Source organism: Procambarus clarkii, chromosome 16 (assembly GCF_040958095.1).
Source record: "Procambarus clarkii isolate CNS0578487 chromosome 16, FALCON_Pclarkii_2.0, whole genome shotgun sequence".
In the NCBI taxonomy this organism is placed as follows: domain Eukaryota; kingdom Metazoa; phylum Arthropoda; class Malacostraca; order Decapoda; family Cambaridae; genus Procambarus; species Procambarus clarkii.
This window is the reverse complement of record NC_091165.1, coordinates 33,948,382-33,969,130: the sequence shown is the minus strand read 5'-3', so window position 1 is coordinate 33,969,130 and position 20,749 is coordinate 33,948,382. Positions and strand designations below refer to the sequence as shown.

General features: G+C 45.5%; 1 protein-coding gene across 4 annotated transcripts in view; it reads left to right on the top strand.

Annotated features, from left to right (window-relative positions):
- Nucleotides 1–3,765: 3,765 nt before the first annotated feature.
- The window catches only part of Tbca (Tubulin binding cofactor A), a 31,456-nt gene continuing 14,472 nt past the window's right edge, over nt 3,766–20,749 (top strand). Inside the window, exons 1-2 of one of the 4 annotated variants that reach the window (XM_069325429.1) lie at nt 3,766–3,917; nt 14,130–14,295. In XM_069325429.1, the coding sequence (XP_069181530.1) occupies nt 14,166–14,295 (130 nt within the window). In that variant the 5' untranslated portion in view covers nt 3,766–3,917; nt 14,130–14,165. Of the gene's footprint in view, nt 4,131–10,539; nt 10,729–14,129; nt 14,296–20,749 lie in introns of those variants that run through there. The other 3 variants (XM_069325431.1, XM_069325430.1, XM_069325432.1) reach the window with 3 other exon arrangements.

Sequence of the window (20,749 nt, the reverse complement as noted above, 5' to 3'; positions counted from 1 at the left end):
TAATTTGTTCGGGTTCCTCAAAGGAAAAAGTACCTCTGATTGTATTATTAAATGTCTAGCTAATGAAAATGATTATCATAGAATTTTTATTGATTTACAAGGAGTTTTTGATAAAGCCCACAAAGAGGTTATTTTATATGAATTAGCTGGTCTTGGTGTTAAAGGGAGATTATTGCGCTGGATAGGGGATTATCTTTACGAAAGGAAGGCTCAGGTGTGGTATCAAGGTTGTATGTCAGGTGTGAGGTCTTTTGAACTCGGTACACCTCAGGGAGGAGTGTTGAGTCCCACCCTGTTTAATGTACTAATGAATAAGATAGCATCTGAGAGATACTCAAATGGGGTAACTCCGATCATATATGCCGATGATATTTTGTTTCAGGGCAAAGATATTTCAAAGGTTCAAACAGTGTTGGACAATTTCGGAAACCTGTGTCACCATATGGGACTGGTGGTTAATGAAAACAAAACTAAGTTTGAATGTAGAAGTCGGAGGCCCATTATATTGAAAATAAATGGGCGGAAGCTGCCAAACTTAGTTCATTACCTGCTGTAACGAGAGAGTCATTAGATTCTTGGAAAGATCTAAGAAAGGATTTTATACTTACAGCAGGTAACAGTGGTGATGTCACTTGCACAGGTATTACCAGAGAAGAACTAATAACGGCGATTAAAGTTGGGAAATCTACCGCCCCTGGGGAGGATGGAGTAACTTATGAAATACTTAATGAACTTGCCACTATGACGAAAAGCCCACTTTTAGACCTCTTTAATATTAGTTATAAAGAGGGCAGTATTCCCAGTAAATGGAAAACAGCTATGATCATCCCTATCCCTAAAGCCAATGGAGAGTACAGACCTATGTCTTTAACCTCCTGTTTTTGTAAAATGATGGGGAGGATCATTTTAAATAGAATTTTATATATAATAGGTGATCAGCTGTCTAGTAATTTGTTCGGGTTCCTCAAAGGAAAAAGTACCTCTGATTGTATTATTAAATGTCTAGCTAATGAAAATGATTATCATAGAATTTTTATTGATTTACAAGGAGTTTTTGATAAAGCCCACAAAGAGGTTATTTTATATGAATTAGCTGGTCTTGGTGTTAAAGGGAGATTATTGCGCTGGATAGGGGATTATCTTTACGAAAGGAAGGCTCAGGTGTGGTATCAAGGTTGTATGTCAGGTGTGAGGTCTTTTGAACTCGGTACACCTCAGAGAGGAGTGTTGAGTCCCACCCTGTTTAATGTACTAATGAATAAGATAGCATCTGAGAGATACTCAAATGGGGTAACTCCGATCATATATGCCGATGATATTTTGTTTCAGGGCAAAGATATTTCAAAGGTTCAAACAGTGTTGGACAATTTCGGAAACCTGTGTCACCATATGGGACTGGTGGTTAATGAAAACAAAACTAAGTTTGAATGTAGAAGTCGGAGGCCCATTATATTGAAAATAAACGGTAAAAATATAGAGAGAGTTAATATATATAAATATTTAGGCATATATGTTGGATATACCCATGAGAGTTTGGAAGCTGAGATGAACAGACTGTTGGGTCAATGTCGGAAGAGATTACAACCTCTGAAGGCCTTGGCATGCTGTGGAAAGGGAGTGGGAGTCTCTGTGCTACGAATGATATACTTGAGTACTGTAAGATCTCTTATTGATTATGCTGCACCTGTCATTTCTTGTTTTGGTAAAGGTAGGATGGGCAAATTGGAGAAGGTGCAAAATGAAGCCATGAGAATTATCCTAGGATGCCCAAGAAATGCTATGATTGAGATAATGAGGATGGAGTTGAATCTGCAGAGTATTGGGGATAGAATTGCAGAGATAAATGTAGCCTCTGCCATTAGATTAATGAGAGGTGGGGGAGCTAATGAATTAATCCTCTCGGTTCAAAAGGTGGGAAGTAATGAACAATCTATGATGAAGAAAAGAGCATATATGAATAACTTATGTTCTAATGTTATAAAGTATGATGTTATTACAGAGTGTATTGTTGTGCCCAAGAGAAAATTCACACCACCATGGGAGGATTGTAATGTAGATGTAGTAATTACTCCCTTGCATAAGAAAAAAAGTATGTATGAAATAGGAGAGCTGAGGGCAACATATGATTGTATAATTAGAAAAATGCCTACAGAAAACACTCTACATGTATATTGTGATGGGTCAGTAGCTAGGGATGGGAAGGCAGGATGTGGAGTCTTGATCAGGGAGTACACTGACATCGGCACTGTAGATACTGTTATTGGACGCCGCTTAACTGACAATGTCTCTTCAACGCAGGCTGAACTCCAAGGAGTGTTAGCAGGATTACAGGAAGTAGTCAAATGTGGTAAAAATGCTTGCTTCTTTATTGACAGGAGTGGAGCGTTAGAGTCTTTAAATAGCAGACGCCCAGTATATCAGAATATTATGATAGAGTGTAGAGAGAATATTAAGAAATTAGAAAAAACTGGGTATAAAGTAAGATTCATGTGGATCCCTTCACATGTGGGAATACTGTTGAATGAGGTAGTTGATGACATAGTAAAGAGAGCCACTGAAATACTCTTGTTGATGTTGTATGTCAGTTAACCTTGAAACAAATAAAAACAAGAATCAAGATGATCCAAGAGGGTGAAGAAATGATAAAGAGAATGGCAATGGTGGACAGTAGTAACACACTTAAGAATTATTCAATAATAAATACAAATTCGTCCTTCACTTATGGTAAAGGAAAGTCTACTTGGAAGGATTCAATTTACATGAGATTAAGATTAGGATACAAATATATCTGGCAATACGGTGTTGATGTCAGTGAAAAAGATAAGGAGTGTAAATTATGTAGTATGCCGCACGCCCACACCTTAGAATATTATGTATTAGAGTGTCAACTTATTGATAACTATAGAAATAAGGAAATAAATAGTGTACCACATCAAATTGTTTGGATGTGTGATAATGGTATGATAGACAGTATACTTAGGAGCTACAGGAATTTTGCCCCAAGAGTGTAACAATTATATGCTGTACTTACTATATTAACCTGCAATGTTAAATGGGATTCTGGTAATGTTATTTGTACTCATTGAATTTGTGCGCCCCTTGAGGGACTTGAAGTAGAGGGGGGTAGAAATAGCCTAAGCTACTCTATCCCTTTGAGATGTATTTCTTGCTTATCTCAATAAACATACTTGAACTTGATAGGGAATTAGGTATGCTTAGGGCTGAGGGGATTGGTGCCCTGAAGCTACATAAACACCCTATACCCCCCGAAGTGGCAAGGGGAATTAGGGGACAACATTTAAAAACTAAGTACTACTTAATTAACTCCATGTAACCTTCCTTACCCCTAAATGTCAACCCATGTCTTGCTATTTTAAACAATGCTGTTTGTTGACCAACTTGTACAATTGGTGATTTCTGCCATGTTCCCCCCCCCCTTTTTTTATTCTTTTTTCAACACAATTTATACTTGAATCTCAATTACTAGTCTAAGTGTCTTTCCCCCCCCCCCCATCCCACACCTTGCCCGAAACGCTATGCATATTAGTGGCTTTAGGTGTTGTATGTACTAGCTCTATCCTTAAATCCAACATTATGTTTGTAACATCTTGTATGGATGCACTTTTACTTTAATAAATATTTGATTTGATTTATAATAGTTTACCACAAACTGGCCACATTTTTTGTGTTTTGTGCGTTCGATCGTGTTCGCCGGCATTCGCACGTGTATAAGATTTTAACTGTTAATAGCATTATGTAGTGATTTTAATATTGAGCAATTATATATATACAAAACATATAAATTTTGTATGGGAAATGGTCCAAATATATATGTGTGTGGGCTCCGTGGTATGTAGGAAGTGTGCAGTGGGCGTGAGACAGCAGCAGTCTGGCCGTGGACGCCCCGCACCTCACAGGTACGCTCTCCCGGCCTCTCCCTCCACACCCTCGATATTGGTGTGTCAGTGTCTGTCTATCTGTCCGTGTGTGAGGGTGGGCGAGTGTTGGCTCATATTGGCCGCTGTTGGAGTGTGTCACCTGCGCCACACTCGAGGGTGTTGGGGTTTATCTTAAAAAGTCGTTCCAGAAGGGAAGAGAAGCTCGGGTAAGGATGACACGAGCCTTGTGAGGTATGTGGTGGAGATCCATACTGGCCATCTTGGCCGCCTCCACCCCTCCTGCACCATCTTGGCCGCCTCCACCCCTCCTCCTGCACCATCTTGGCCGCCTCCACCCCTCCTGCACCATCTTGGCCGCCTCCACCCCTCCTCCTGCACCATCTTGGCCGCCTCCACCCCTCCTGCACCATCTTGGCCGCCTCCACCCCCTCCTCCTGCACCATCTTGGCCGCCTCCACCCCTTCCTCCTGCACCATCTTGGCCGCCTCCACCCCTCCTGCACCATCTTGGCCGCCTCCACCCCCTCCTCCTGCACCATCTTGGCCGCCTCCACCCCCTCCTCCTGCACCATCTTGGCCGCCTCCACCCCCTCCTCCTGCACCATCTTGGCCGCCTCCACCCCTCCTCCTGCACCATCACCTCTCATTAGTCGCAGTTTGATTATTGCCAAATTAAAAAGCGTTTTACTAGACTACGCCAACGGGTTTAAAACTTACTTATTTCTACCTAACCCAGCCTATACGTGGCTGGCCTAACCCAGACCGTACGGGGCTGGCCTAACCCAGACCGTACGGGGCTGGCCTAACCCAGACCGTACGGGGCTGGCCTAACCCAGACCGTACGTGGCTGGCCTAACCCAGACCGTACGGGGCTGGCCTAACCCAGACCGTACGGGGCTGGCCTAACCCAGACCGTACGTGGCTGGCCTAACCCAGACCGTACGTGGCTGGCCTAACCCAGACCGTACGTGGCTGGCCTAACCCAGACCGTACGTGGCTGGCCTAACCCAGACCGTACGTGGCTGGCCTAACCCAGACCGTACGTGGCTGGCCTAACCCAGACCGTACGTGGCTGGCCTAACCCAGACCGTACGTGGCTGGCCTAACCCAGACCGTACGTGGCTGGCCTAACCCAGACCGTACGTGGCTGGCCTAACCCAGACCGTACGTGGCTGGCCTAACCCAGACCGTACGGGGCTGGCCTAACCCAGACCGTACGGGGCTGGCCTAACCCAGACCGTACGGGGCTGGCCTAACCCAGACCGTACGGGGCTGGCCTAACCCAGACCGTACGGGGCTGGCCTAACCCAGTCCGTACGGGGCTGGCCTAACCCAGACCGTACGGGGCTGGCCTAACCCAGACCGTACGGGGCTGGCCTAACCCAGACCGTACGGGGCTGGCCTAACCCAGACCGTACGGGGCTGGCCTAACCCAGACCGTACGGGGCTGGCCTAACCCAGACCGTACGGGGCTGGCCTAACCCAGACCGTACGGGGCTGGCCTAACCCAGACCGTACGGGGCTGGCCTAACCCAGACCGTACGGGGCTGGCCTAACCCAGACCGTACGGGGCTGGCCTAACCCAGACCGTACGGGGCTGGCCTAACCCAGACCGTACGGGGCTGGCCTAACCCAGACCGTACGGGGCTGGCCTAACCCAGACCGTACGGGGCTGGCCTAACCCAGACCGTACGGGGCTGGCCTAACCCAGACCGTACGGGGCTGGCCTAACCCAGACCGTACGGGGCTGGCCTAACCCAGACCGTACGGGGCTGGCCTAACCCAGACCGTACGGGGCTGGCCTAACCCAGACCGTACGGGGCTGGCCTAACCCAGACCGTACGGGGCTGGCCTAACCCAGACCGTACGGGGCTGGCCTAACCCAGACCGTACGGGGCTGGCCTAACCCAGACCGTACGGGGCTGGCCTAACCCAGACCGTACGGGGCTGGCCTAACCCAGACCGTACGGGGCTGGCCTAACCCAGACCGTACGGGGCTGGCCTAACCCAGACCGTACGGGGCTGGCCTAACCCAGACCGTACGGGGCTGGCCTAACCCAGACCGTACGGGGCTGGCCTAACCCAGACCGTACGGGGCTGGCCTAACCCAGACCGTACGGGGCTGGCCTAACCCAGACCGTACGGGGCTGGCCTAACCCAGACCGTACGGGGCTGGCCTAACCCAGACCGTACGGGGCTGGCCTAACCCAGACCGTACGGGGCTGGCCTAACCCAGACCGTACGGGGCTGGCCTAACCCAGACCGTACGGGGCTGGCCTAACCCAGACCGTACGGGGCTGGCCTAACCCAGACCGTACGGGGCTGGCCTAACCCAGACCGTACGGGGCTGGCCTAACCCAGACCGTACGGGGCTGGCCTAACCCAGACCGTACGGGGCTGGCCTAACCCAGACCGTACGGGGCTGGCCTAACCCAGACCGTACGGGGCTGGCCTAACCCAGACCGTACGGGGCTGGCCTAACCCAGACCGTACGGGGCTGGCCTAACCCAGACCGTACGGGGCTGGCCTAACCCAGACCGTACGGGGCTGGCCTAACCCAGACCGTACGGGGCTGGCCTAACCCAGACCGTACGGGGCTGGCCTAACCCAGACCGTACGGGGCTGGCCTAACCCAGACCGTACGGGGCTGGCCTAACCCAGACCGTACGGGGCTGGCCTAACCCAGACCGTACGGGGCAAAATTAAGCTAACCTAAAAATTATAAGGTTTTTACAATTAGAAAAATTATGCCTTGTCAAAATTATTTGACTATATTCCTTATGTATCCAGTGGTAATTTACCAAGTGTACATAACTTCACTTTAAACCCAGCACTGGTCATTTGTTTATAGGTGACAACCCGTTGCACAAGAAAAAAGGAAATTCCAAAAAAAATTTCTTTCTAATCATATAATACTGGTACGTTCCCTGATCACAGGGAAAAGTACTACAATTATGTCACCTTGATTTTTTTTCCAAGATGACATCTATTTATTGGAGGCCTGAGGAAACAGATGTCAGCCTCGAGTACTAGCATGACTTAAATCTGACGAGGTACTTTGAAACGGCTCCAGCCGTGTCATGCAGTGTGCAGGGTAACTAGCCTCCATGGCTCCAGCCGTGTCATGCAGTGTGCAGGGTAACTAGCCTCCATGGCTCCAGCCGTGTCATGCAGTGTGCAGGGTAACTTGCCTCCATGGCTCCAGCCGTGTCATGCAGTGTGCAGGGTAACTAGCTTCCATGGCTCCAGCTGTCATGCAGTGTGCAGGGTAACTAGCTTCCATGGCTCCAGCCGTGTCATGCAGTGTGCAGGGTAACTAGCTTCCATGGCTCCAGCTGTGTCATGCAGTGTGCAGGGTAACTAGCTTCCATGGCTCCAGCCGTGTCATGCAGTGTGCAGGGTAACTAGCTTCCATGGCTCCAGCCTTGTCATGCAGTGTGCAGGGTAACTAGCCTCCATGGCTCCAGCCTTGTCATGCAGTGTGCAGGGTAACTAGCCTCCATGGCTCCAGCCGTGTCATGCCGTGTGTGGATAATTAGCTTCCATGCCTCCAGCCGTGTCATGCAGTGGAAGAGTAAAGTAAATGCGGCACAGTGTAAATGGAGTGATTGCTAAAGTTTGACATAATTGATGGCATCATACTTGCAATACAGTTGCAGGTTGTTTTATTGTTGTAAAGATTGCTTATTTAATGAATTTATAGAATAGGCCTGGCTTTGTTTTACATTTTTTTATCCGATTTACCTGAAGGCCACTAATCCTAGTGGCCTCAATGAGGACAGGAAGCCGGTGGCTTGTCCTAGGCCCCCCCCCCATTTACCTATCTTTTTCATGTAGATTTTAAAACTCGACACATTTTGGTAACCGTTTTTACCGTTAACAGTTTTTCTCAAGGTAACCAAGGTAGTTATGGCTTCGCCAGGCAGGCAGTTCCATTGGTAAAAAGCATTTCCTGTTCCCAGTCCTACATTGTGGCTTGTTGAGCTAGACACCGTTGCTTCGTGTTTGTGTTATATTTGACCCGAAGAAAATATCTGGATCAACATCCTCTAACTTGTTCAGTATTTTAAGTTTCAATGAGATCTGCCATGTCATGTCTGGTGTCCAATGTTAACCCTGTAGCCATCAAGCGTTCCCGATACAAGAGTTGACTCAGCTCGGGAATGACTTTTGTTGCCCGGTGTTGCACCATCTCCAGAGCAGCTGTGTCCTGAAAATGAGGTCTCCGTACTTGGATACAGTAATTCAAATGGGGGCACACTAGAGATTTATATAGTTGAACCATTACCTTCTTTTGCTTATAGTCAAAAGTATGCTTGATGGAGATTTGTCTGCCGTCCCTTTTTCAAAGTTCCTTTCTCAAGTTGCTTTTTGCCTCTACTCACTGCAGTGTAGTTTTCTTGCTTTTTTGTATTACTGGTATGTTGGAGGTTTTGGCCTCTTCTAATATTGATTAAATTTTTTCTAGCCCTCTCGCAATGTGTTGAAACAATCCTCTTTTCTAGTTCTGCATCTGTTTCGGTATAATTTTTTTGTGCCTTCATCATATATCCAAGATATTGGAAGTCAAATCTCTCGCCTTTCCGGGTGAGTATCACATCCAACATTGATGGAACATCCCCTTCTCTCATTCTTGTAGCCTGCTTAACATGTAGGAACATGAATGTCTCCGGGATGAGGTTTATGAATCTGCATTATAGTGTAATAACACCACAAACAGTAGTATTATTGGGGGAGAAATTTTAGTGCGTCTGGCCTTGAACCAGTGAGGGAGGCAGCGGCCAGCTGACTGTGTGTGTGTAGCGATGTCTCTTAGTGCCTGAACTATCACAGTTGTGGTAAACAAAATATGTAGATACTTATATATAACGTCTGTATATAGTGAATAATTCAAAACAGTATGGTGGGACAAGAATGTGGGTGAGGGAGGAAGTGGAGGCGAGTGGCTGGCTGGTGTGTGGCGGTCACTCCTCGTTGCTTTCTGACTCACAATACCAACTTAGTGGTTCGTTATGGTGAACAAAACATGCAGATACTTACATATAACCTTTGTATAATGTAATAACAGCATAACATTTTTTTATTGTTTTATGAGCATAATTGAATCACTAATATGTACACCATGATGCCCGAAACGCTTTGCGTAATAGTGGCTTTAGGCATTGTATGTACTAGCTCTACCTATAAGTCAACCAATCTTTGTAAAAATTTATTGTATGTATGTACCTTACCTAAATAAACATTTTATTTTATTTTTATTTTATAATTTTGATTATAGCAATGGTTCACACACTTTATTATGCAGTATAAATATATCACACTACACACTATTGAATAATATTACTGCAAAAAAAAACTATCAGATCACACACATTGAAATAATTAGGTAATAATATCTTCGTGGCAACTCCCACCCGACAGCTCTGGTGACGCTGACCATCTCTGACTGCTGCTCTGTCAACACCCACATTTTGCCAGATTTCCTTGGCCAATTGCGGTCAAAATATGTCATCTACGATTTTAATTTTTTTTATTTTTTCCTATGCTCGGGGCCTAAGGGGCCTCGTAGCCTGGTGGATAGTGCGCAGGACTCGTAATTCTGTGGCGCGGGTTCGATTCCCGCACGAGGCAGAAACAAATGGGCAAAGTTTCTTTCACCCTATGCCCCTGTTACCTAGCAGTAAATAGGTACCTGGGTGTTAGTCAGCTGTCACGGGCTGCTTCCTGGGGGTGGAGGCCTGGTCGAGGACCGGGCCGCGGGGACACTAAAGCCCCGAAATCATCTCAAGATAACCTCAAGATAGAAGCTCAGGGAACACAAATTAACATTTTTAGAAGATGAAATTATTTTTTAGAATTTTGTTTTTTCTTGTGCACGGGTGTAAATCTCCTCAGGACCCCTTAGCAGCTTAAGGGTTAAAACTATATAGTTTCGTCTGTTATTGCAACAATCTCGGGCATCTTAAGATGTGTTATATCATTTAGCTCCATTACTTTTTATCTTTCTCAATCTGTTAGTATATACAACCCATCTTCCTGTTTTGGTAGTACAGTACTTGTAAGGATGAGGATCATAGTATATATACAGTGGCACCTCGACATACGATTGCCCCTACTTACGATAATTTCGAGTTACGATGTAAATTTCATCGAAAAATGCGACTCGACATCCAATGGTGTCGTTGACTTCCGATATTTGTTGGTACATGTTCGGGTCGACCGAGCGCGTGGTTCCCGGTCACGCGACCGACCTGCCTCAGTTTACTACAGCTGCCCGCTTAGTGACAATCGCGCCTATAAGAAATTCCGCTTTTGTGGTGATTTTCTTGCATTTTGAACATTAAAGTAATTATTATGTCACGCCATGAGTCCCAGGAAAGTCAGTGGTAAGGCTCAACATATGAAAATCCATGTAAGGATGAGCATAGAGCAGAAACAAGAGTACAGAATGTCTCTTCCTCAACAATTAAGAAAATGTGTGCAGCATGGGAAAAATTGCAAACCCTTGCTGAAACAACTCGCCCAAATCAAGCTGCAGTAGGTCGTTGCCTTAACCTATTCAATGACACTGTGATGCATCATTACAGACAAATGTTAAAACGAAGGGAAAAAACAAATCTCTTGACAAATTTGTAGTGAGACAAACAAGCACTGAACCACAACCAGGGCCTAGTGGTATTCGGGCAAAACGTAGGAGAGAGAGAGAACCCCAGAGAAAACATCACTGCCTGATGTGATAATGGAAGGGGACTCCTCCTCCAAACAGTAACAACTCTCCGCCTCCCCCCTCATCACCATCTTCCATATGCCATCAAGAGCCCTCCATAAAGGTAAGAGAAACTTTGGTACTGTATTGTAGTTAGAAAAAAAACATTGTATTCAGTATAAAATGTATTTGTAATATTTTGGAAGGTGGGGAACAGATTAATTAAATTCCCTTTATTTCTTAAGGGAAAAATCGCTTCGACTTACGATCTGTCTCTGGTTGTAAGCAGAGGCCCCATCGTATACCGATGTTCAACAAAATTAGAAAGTAGAAATCGACTATTAAGTTGGACAAACCGGGAATACTAATTTTTACTTGTTGCTTAGACAAATTAAACTAACCTATACTAACCTCACTAGGCCTAATATACAATATCCGAGGCCTAAGATAGTACATGTGTGTGCTATACTAAGCCTAGGAATATTTTTGTGTTTTAGCTTCATTTTATTTAAAAGAATGACTTACTAGTTAGTGTACTACTATCTAAAAGTTAAAAACATATGAATTCTGACTGTTGACGATCACCACAATAGGTACTATATAAACAGAAGGGTGGGTTGGTAAATATGATTTTAGGACCATGTTGTGGAGAAATCTGGCTCTAGATTATATGCTAATAAAATATATAATTCTAATATTATATAAGCTCGAAGCACCAGATTCTACTCTAGATGAGAACCAATGGCTTATGGATCTCTGATTAAATGCAATTAAATTCTAATAAATACATCAATCCTATTAATGTAGAATAAATGAACTGTAGATTCTATAAATTCTCAAGCCGCTTCCCATAACACATTTTGGGGGGTTATTCTATAAGGTTAATTTATATAACGTATGTAGTGTATAATAAATTTAATATATGATGAAATAAGAAATGCAGGTATATAGATTAAATCTTATCATAGGAAATCATTCAATAAATCAAGGAAATGTTCTATGAAACTACAAGAATGAAATAACATCTGTATGATGAAATAGTATCATGCGTCGGGCAATACTCGTCACTGAACTTGTCGAGTCAAGATATCTTGGGAACACGTGACCGAGGCAGAGGTTTATCCCCCTTTCTTGCCAATAAGACACAGGCTGAAATACGGGCAGTATGTAAATACTATTTAAAGAGATATAATACTGTATTACATATATTTCTAAATGAAATGAGAGCGCCCTGAAATAAAACTCGCTTGGTTTTTAGTGGGCATGCAGTATGAAGACAAATGTCCTATCTAATATTATATTGTGATCACAAACAAAAGTATACCTGTATAGGAACTTAGATTTTGCCAATACTGGTGTCTGAGAAATGAAGAAGCTGATCCGTCACTCTAACGTCTGCAGTAGCAAGGATGAAGCAATAACGAGTCGGTAATTCTAGCGAGCTTCCAGACACACTCTCTGAGAATAATGGCTGCTTCTCCTCTTCCTCCTCTGCTCGCCCATGCGCAGTAGCATGGGAACGGAGATATTCTACTATAATTTGCTCAATGATGCAAGATAATAAAGATAAGGTTTATCATAAGAAAGCTAATATTAAATTCTCGCTATGCAACAATTAATATGAAATGAAGTTCACATAGACGAAAAAGCTAAAGGGGAAATTTATTCCTCCATGAATGCCGTGTGATAACAGTACTGTACTGTATAAAATGATCTCGGCAAATAATGCTATGTTACTTGATCAATGTGAATATATTATCAGCTAATAAATCTTATAAAAGAATGCTGAAATAAAGGAGAATTTATCACAATTCTCACGAATGTGAATGATTTTCCTCAGTCATGTGAGCTGACGCAACACGGCTATGAATACTGGGAAACTTTTGATATAATTACAATGCAGTAAAAATTAATGTTATTACACTACTGGGTAGTAGTATTAAAATATAATGGTTAGTACAAGAATGGCTTAGTACTAAAGTACTAAGTACTGAGTACTAAATGTTAGTAATTAAGTATTAAATGATTATGATGCCTAGTACAGGAAATACATCCTATTGTATTAGGGATTAGTAATTAAGTGTTGGAAATTTCCATCACGTGTTTCCACTCGGTTTGTCCTTCCCCTTACGCTAATGATATTGCTGTTTTGTTTTTATGTCCCATTTTACAGGCTTCCTGATCCTTATCTTGTAGAAAATTTTATTTCTTCCTCATTCCTGCCCACATCTAGATATTTTGCTTCAGCAAGGTTTAGTTTTATTATTTCTCTTCCTTTGAAAGGTCTCTTCTTAATGACTATTGTTTTTTGCCCTTCATAATTTTTCAATTTCCTGTCATTCCTAAGCATAGGAATGCCAGGAAACATTTGTCATTTGTTTCACTCCATTAACACTATTGTGCCCGGAGCGTGCGCACCGCAGACTTTGATGTCATGCTCCCGGTGGTGCGTTCGAGCGTGCTGCGATACCGAAATATGTATACGCGTTTCAGTTTTTTTCACCTTAATTCTCATGCTACGTCGTTCGTTTTGGTATCATTGTGTTCGCAATAGAATTGCCTACAGGTGTGTATGCATATAATGTCCAAAAGCCCGGCATGCCTCCCCGCTGCAAAGCCTAAAGTCACCCGTGAACGAACACCAATTGGCACACCGCACACCAATTGCTGTATACTTGTTCAGTTTGATAACATCAATTTTTGTGTCGCTTCTCTCATTTTGGTATCAAATTGTTCGCAGTGTAAAGGCTCATATTTTAAAACTAGTCCCATAATAATAGAGCAATAAGTGGAATTTTAACAAATTTTAAATTTTGGATGCTTATCACAATTATATCTTTCTAGTGTTCTGACATCAATTTTTGTGTTACATCTTTCATTTTGGTATCAAATTGTTCACAAACTAAAGGCGCACATTTTAAATCTAGTCCCATAATAATAGCACAATAAATAGAATTTTAACAAATATTGTAAAATTTGGACCAAAAAATCTTTATAATCTTTCCAGTGTTCTGACATCAATTTTTGTGTTGCATCCTTCATTTTGGTATCAATTTGTGCACAATCTAAAGGCGCTCGTTTTAAAACCACTCCCAGATTGATCAGATAAAATTTAAATTTTTAACAAATATTTAAAAATGATGGATGCCGCTTGCATCCACGACTCGGACACAAGCGAAAAATTGTGGACCGCGGGTGCATTCGATGAGTGCGAAAGTGCTAAATGTTACACTTAGGAGGTGATTCTTATCATTCTCATTTGCCTATCATCTTAAAATCACTGATATTTTCCTTTTGTGAGGCCTTCTCCTAACCTACTATTTTCTCATTAATTTTAATCTCTTCTGCTGCTCTGTCCACCCTAAATGTTCTCCTTTTCCAAACTGCTTTTTATATTCCTTCATTTTTATAGATTTACTTGTGGCAAGTGGAAGGCAATTAATACAATCACTCTGTACATAATGCATGCCATATAGAGCGCTAAAGGTTTCAAAATATTACTGATAAGCAAAATAAATTTCTCAGGTTATCAAGCATATTTAACACTCGAGGAAGATTATAATGGCTGATCCCCGCATCAAGCAGCTGCGTATCAAGAGTGGTATACTAAAACGATGCTGCAAGGAAAAAATCAGTTATGAGAAGGAGGCAGAGCAGATCCAGGAGAAAATAAAAAAGATGCAAGATGAAGGTTCGTAGATCATTGCATAGGGGATGTATGCCACTTGCTTTTATAATTTTGTTTTCAGTAGGTTTATGTCCAATACCTTGAAAGCTTTGTTATATTGTTAACTTTGTAAGTATTTATTAGTTAGAGCAAAAAGTGCAGCTGCTGTTGAAATTTGATTCATGTAGCTCCATGACTGACTACAATGTTTTTACATGGGGGGGGGGGGGAAAGAAAGCCTGATTGTACATGACTTATAACCTACAGCATTTGTTCAGTATATGATCGTAAAACTGGCTTTTTCTGGGGCGGAGCCCCTTCGGCTACCCGGAGTTATCCAGGCTGATATGGATATATTGGACTTTAGCATCAGTCAATGTGAATGGAGCTTTTGGCCTACTTGCGACCAAGAGCCAGAACCTGGCTCCCTCAGAGGCACGAGGAGAAATGACCTATAGAAACTCATATGGTTGGAAGCATTCTATGTCTGCTATTGACCGGGTCAGGCACCCAGAAAGCTAAGCGTCCCAAAACAAACCCCCTATTCTGGTTAACCCCTTAACGGCTTGGCTTCCAAATATGACACCCCCCTCCCCAGTGTGCAACTCCCAGTGTGCAGGAAATAAATTCTTTTGTTTTTTTAAAGTGTCAAAAACCCTTCCCTCAGTATGGGTATGTAAAAAAAAAAAAAAAATAATAATTGTGCTTACTTTAGCTGCTATGGGGTCCGTAAGTTGGGGCGTGACCTCGTCATTCCTCGTTCGCCCATGACATCTGCTCCTGGGGCCAGTAGGGCGCTCAGAGCGGGGTGCAAGTTGCCGCGAATATATTTTCGTTCATTTTTTGCGCACAGTTCCAAATACAATTTATTTGTTTTTACATGCCAATCCAATGTATAATGAACACACACACTATATTATTGCAGTAGAACATCCGTACTGTCCGTAGACACTGTTATGTGCATCACAAACAAGTTCACTTATCCTGCACAATTTCCAATGTCATGCTAATATATTTATATTTACACTTTATATACGCACTGTACAGTGTCACACACTATACACACACCATAAACACACTCAGTACTCCGTGAGTGTGTGATACGCTGCAAAACTGCCAACGGGCGCAGAGTGGCACCTTGCACTCCACGTACCAGGTGCTGATGCATCTTCGCTTTTGTTCTCTGCGGGTAGTGTTCCTGCATACTACACACGCACGTTTACCCTTCTCCCGTGATGCTGTGCCTGGCATATACTCAAGCATATGTACTCCGAAGTTCTCATTACCCCTCAATTTGTCTGGAGCTGCGTGTGGCATTGTTGCTTGCACCCCGCGTGGTACAACTGAACCCTCCTTGCCATACTTTACTAGCAGCTGTGACACAACACCAGCACTGAATGTACGTATAGACGGTCTCCTGCCAGATTTTACTAGGTACATATTGAAGCAGTTGAGCACTGCAACATCCATGAGGTGGAAGAAGAACTTTTTCGTCTACTTCACAGACTTGCTCACGCACTCCACTCCACCAAGCATCATGTCACATTTATCGACGAGGCGCATGTTCACGTTATAGTCTGACACAGTCTGGCTTATACATGGGGGTTGCATGTCTGAAAGTGGACTTTCCCACTGTTCAACATGGCACTGGTGTGAATCGTAGTCAGCATATTCACCTCGCGTCTGTCCTTCCACCGCACTGATAGCATATTGTCACACTTGTGTAGCTGGCACTCACCCACACCTATACCGAACACTGGCATTTCCTTCCTGTGGACCTTCACAGTGCCACATACGCTGATGTTGTAGGCAAGGAGGTATCTGGTCAACAAGGGGCTGGTGTAATAGTTGTCGATGAACAGTATATACCCCTTGTTCAGCAACGGTTCCATCAGGGTTTTTACGACACTGCCAGAGAACCTGTTTGTCTTGAGCTGGTATGTCGACGTCTGCACCAGAATATAATATGTCCAAGACGATACCAGTCTCACAGTCGCACAGCACAAAAAACTTCAGTCCAAAATGGTGCCGCTTTGATAGGATGTACTGCTTGAATGCCAGTCGCCCCTTGAACAGTACCAGCGACTCGTCAATAACCACATTCTGTGCAGGTACAAAATAATCCCTGAACTTCCCTTTCATGTCACTGAACATCTTCCATACTTTCCACAGTCTGTCTGTCCTCATTTGCATTATTCTTGAAATGCAGGCACCTGAGAATCAAGAGAAACCTATCACGTGACATGTATCGGTTGAACACGGGCAATGGAACAAGGCTGTCTTTGCTCCAATAATCCTGGATGACAGCTTTCTCAGAGTGCTTCATCATCATGCAGAGTGCCAGAAACATGTACATTTCGTCGATTGTCGTGTCCTTCCATTGTGTGAGGCAGGTAAAATGCCGGCGTCTGAGGCTGTGAGCGAACCTGTTTCTCAGTCACAAGATGCGTCATGAATACATTGTCAAAATATGCCTGGAAATATTCCATGTCTGCCATATCATCACCGGTATATGGGAATAATGGTGTAACACCAACATCGCTGTCATCAAACATTGGTATTTGAGGGACAAATGTGGCGCAATCCTCCCACACAAGTACACCAGGGGGTTTCGTGTTGGTGCCAACACCACGGCCACCACCACCACCACGAGCACCAAGACCACGGCTACGTCGTCTGCTGCTGCTGCTGGAGCTGCGTGAGGGTATGCTAGGCGCTGAGGCGGATTTACGTACTGTAGGCCTACCACGAACACTTGATGTTGAGGGGCCACTGTCGTTGTTGTCTACATACTATGAGACATGCTGCCACCTGCTGCGGCGTGTTGCTGAGGCAGCAAAACCCCGCCTGGTAACACCACCGCTGCTCGTACTCGGGTCGTCCACACAGTTCTTCTGGAGGTTTTTGTCCTCCCGCATCCCACCTTATGTAGTGTGGAAGTCTATTGCGGCTTACCTCCTGTGCGACCCAGGTTACGCCTCCATAATGGATATGTCCTCTTTTGCGTTTGGATCTTCTTTTCCTTACTGGGTTTATTATGAGGTTCCAGAATCGTCCTGGCTAGCGGACTGTTCCTTTCTCTCATTGGAGACGTGGCATTCGTTCTGTTGGTTCCTTGTGCTTAAGTGGCGCGAGGCTCATATGGTTATCTCTTGAGGTTATCTCGAGATGATTTCGGGGCTTTAGTGTCTCCACGGCCCGGTCCTCGACCAGGCCTCCACCCCCATGAAGCAGCCCGTGACAGCTGACTAACACCCAGGTACCTATTTTACTGCTAGGTAACAGGGGCATAGGGTGAAAAACTCTGCCCATTGTTTTTCGCTGGTGCCCGGGATTGAACCCGGGACCACAGGATCACAAGTCCAGCGTGCTGTCCGCTCGACTGACCTGCTCCCTGGTGGTCAAGGTTTTTTTGGGGGCGACTTTGCGCACCTCAGTGCATGCTTGTTCGCCCCTGCCCTTCCTCGGGATGTCGGCCTTGTGTAGCTTCACGTGTAGGTCTTCCCTTTCGACTGCGCTGATCACTGAGGACTTGCACGCCCGTGGCCTGTTTGCTTTGGTCTTGCGGTTCTTTTCCCTTCTCGAGCTGTCCTCGGACTGGCTTGAGGAGGACGTGGAGACGATTGGGGCTGATCATAAGTCAGGTGTGTTGCTTTCGGCAGTGTGTGGGTCGTCTACCCTTTTTAAGCTGTTTGCACCAATCCTGCTGGATGCAGTGTCGCTGTTTTTTGCTTCCTGTCACGTGTGTCAGCAGGAGGTGCTTGCTTCCTCTGTGTAATCCACTTGGGCTCTGGCTCCTAGGTTGTCTTCACCTTTTTGTCCCTTGCTGTTTGCAGAGTCTGTTGTGGTGCAGCATCTGCAGGTGGTTTCTTCCAGTTGTCGGCCTATGTTGGACTTGTTGGTTCTCCATGGGGCCCATGAGGGGGTCTTCCTGGAAAAGTTGTGCCAGGGCTTGGGGTTCCTCCTATCATGGTAGGCCAGTGGTGCCAGTTTCGGAGCCTGCGCAGGCTTCGGAATCATCTTCGTCTGGTTGGCATGGTGATTGCTCTGTATGGAGGTTGGGTTCACGTAAAGGGCTTTGGCCCTTTCGCGGTTCGTCCAATTGACGGGACGATGGGGGGGGGGGCGTGGCTCGCGTTGTTTGCTCATGCCTGGTCCCCATGATTTGTGGGCTTCATGAGTCATTTCATGTGGCCTGCAGTGGCATTGGATGGCCCCTCCTCCATTAGGGGGGTTCTGGGTTGGCGGGGCAGACCTCTTCTCCTGCGCTCTGTCGGGTTATCTCGGAGTGGGTTCGCTTGGGCGTGGTCGAAACGATGGCGTCCCTCCGGTGGGTTTCCTGCCTGTTTCCAGTTCTGAAATGGGACTACGCGGACCTTAGGTTCATTCTGGACTTGTCCTGTCTGAACCCGTGGCTTTACTGCCCCTTTCGGATGACTACTGTCCCAGGTCCATCTCCTTTTGGAGACAGGCACTTGGATGGTGTCCCTGAACCTCTGGGACGTGTATTGGCACATCCCGATTCATCCGGGGTTCAGGGACTGGGTCGGTTTTGTTGTGGGGCGTCAGGGTTACCATTTACGTTGCCTTCCATTCGACTTGATTCTGGCACCTCGCATTTTCACACGCCTTACCCAGGTCGTGGTGGCCCGTCTGCATCTTTTAGGGGTTCGAGTTCTGGCCTACCTCAGTGACTGGCTGGTGTGGGCTCCCGGTCGGTTTTCTGTCTGCTCGCCACGGATTTGATTCTTTTCCAGCTCGCTGGGTTCGGGTTCCTAGTGAACTGAAGGATGTCCCATCTGGTTTCTTCTCGGGTTCAGTTTTGGCTGGGTCTTGTGTGTGGGACTCTCGGACTGCTTCCTTGTCTCTCCCTCCAGAGGCTCTGCTTTGGCTGCTGTCCCTCCTTCTTGGGGGCTCCCGGGTCAAGTGGCAGTTGCTCGAGGGTTTGTGCGGGAGCTTGGACTTTGCCATGATGGTCTCCCCGCTGGGTTGGGTTTGGCTTCGTCTGCTGTTCTGGTTCCTTCGGGGACGTCCCATCCGCCTCTCACACGATCGCTGGGTTCGCTTCCAGTGGCCTTGCGTCGGTTGTTGCGTTGTCGGCTTCCTCTTCAGGATTTTTGGGGTTTGGACATAAAGCCCTTGCTCGATGTCTTCACGGACGCGTCGTCTCTTGGCTTGGGCTTTGTGACTAATGCTCATCAGGCTGGCCAGGAACGGTGGTGGTCCTCACAGCATGGTGTGGGAGTTCGTGGCTCTGGCTGTCGCTTCAGAGTATTCGGGTCGCTCGCAGATCAACGATCCGGTTGGCTCTGCCGGACGTACGGGCTCCCGGAGGTGAACCTCTTCGCGTTGGCGTGGTCGAGGCATTTGCCGGTATATGTGGCGCCCTTTCCCGACCGAGAGGCTGTCAGGGTTGATGCCTTCAGGCAGGACTAGGCGAGGTGGGGTTCCCTGTTCCTCTTCTTCCCCTGGTTCTGCTGTTGCTTCAGGTTCTAGCTTGCTTGGAGACTTTAGCAAGGGAGAGTAGTCTTTCTGACCCCCTGGTGGCAGACCCAGCCTTGGTTTCAGGTGCTGCTTGCTCGGTGTCTGAACCCAGGGGTCTTCCTGCGGCTTCACGTATTTCAGCAGATCGGGCTGGTTCAATCTTCTCACGTTTTCACGGCTGGTCTTTCTGACGCGGGTCTATCGCCACTTATATGGTGAGCAGGTGGCTTCGTTGATGGTGTCCCACCTACGTGCTGAAAAGTGCACCTGAAAAGTGTTGGCCTCCTGCAAAACCGCAAAGTTGTGCTGCTGCTAGATAAGTGCTATGCATCCACAAGGTGATGAGCTAGTGAATGGGCAATATCATTAGAACGTTCTTACCACCCAATACAACTTCACTGATCCAACCTATGGTTCAAGGGTTAATTAAGAACCTTACACACCACTAAGAGGATGTTTGCCAGACTTCTTGATAATTGGCCAGGAACACTTATCAGGTGTTCATATTAAAGTCTGCTATCTGGACTTGCTAGTGCATGGGACGAGATAAAGCAAACGCCTCCAAGAAATAGTTAGAAAAAACTTTGGCCTATGTCAAGTCTGTTTCCCAAGGAAGATGAGGCAGATTTTGAAGGATTTGCGGCGAAGAAAGTTAGCGAGAGGAAAAAATTGAGAGGTACTCCTAGCCTATGTCAAGGGAATGAAGTCCACAGAACTGGTAATTACCTAAGTAGTTACAGGATGAGAGCTACGCTTGTGGTGTCTGGTCTTTCCAACACCCTTGTCATATAAAGCTTTAAAATTACTGACAGTTTTGGACTCCACTACCACCCCACCTAACTTGTTTCAACTGTCTTCCACTGTTAACAAAAGTGAATTTTCTTATATTTCTCCGGCAGCTTTGTTTTATTAGTTTAAATTTATGACCTCTTGTTCTTGACATTCCAGGTCTCTGGAATTCCTCCGTCAGTTTTATCGATTCCTGTTCCTATTT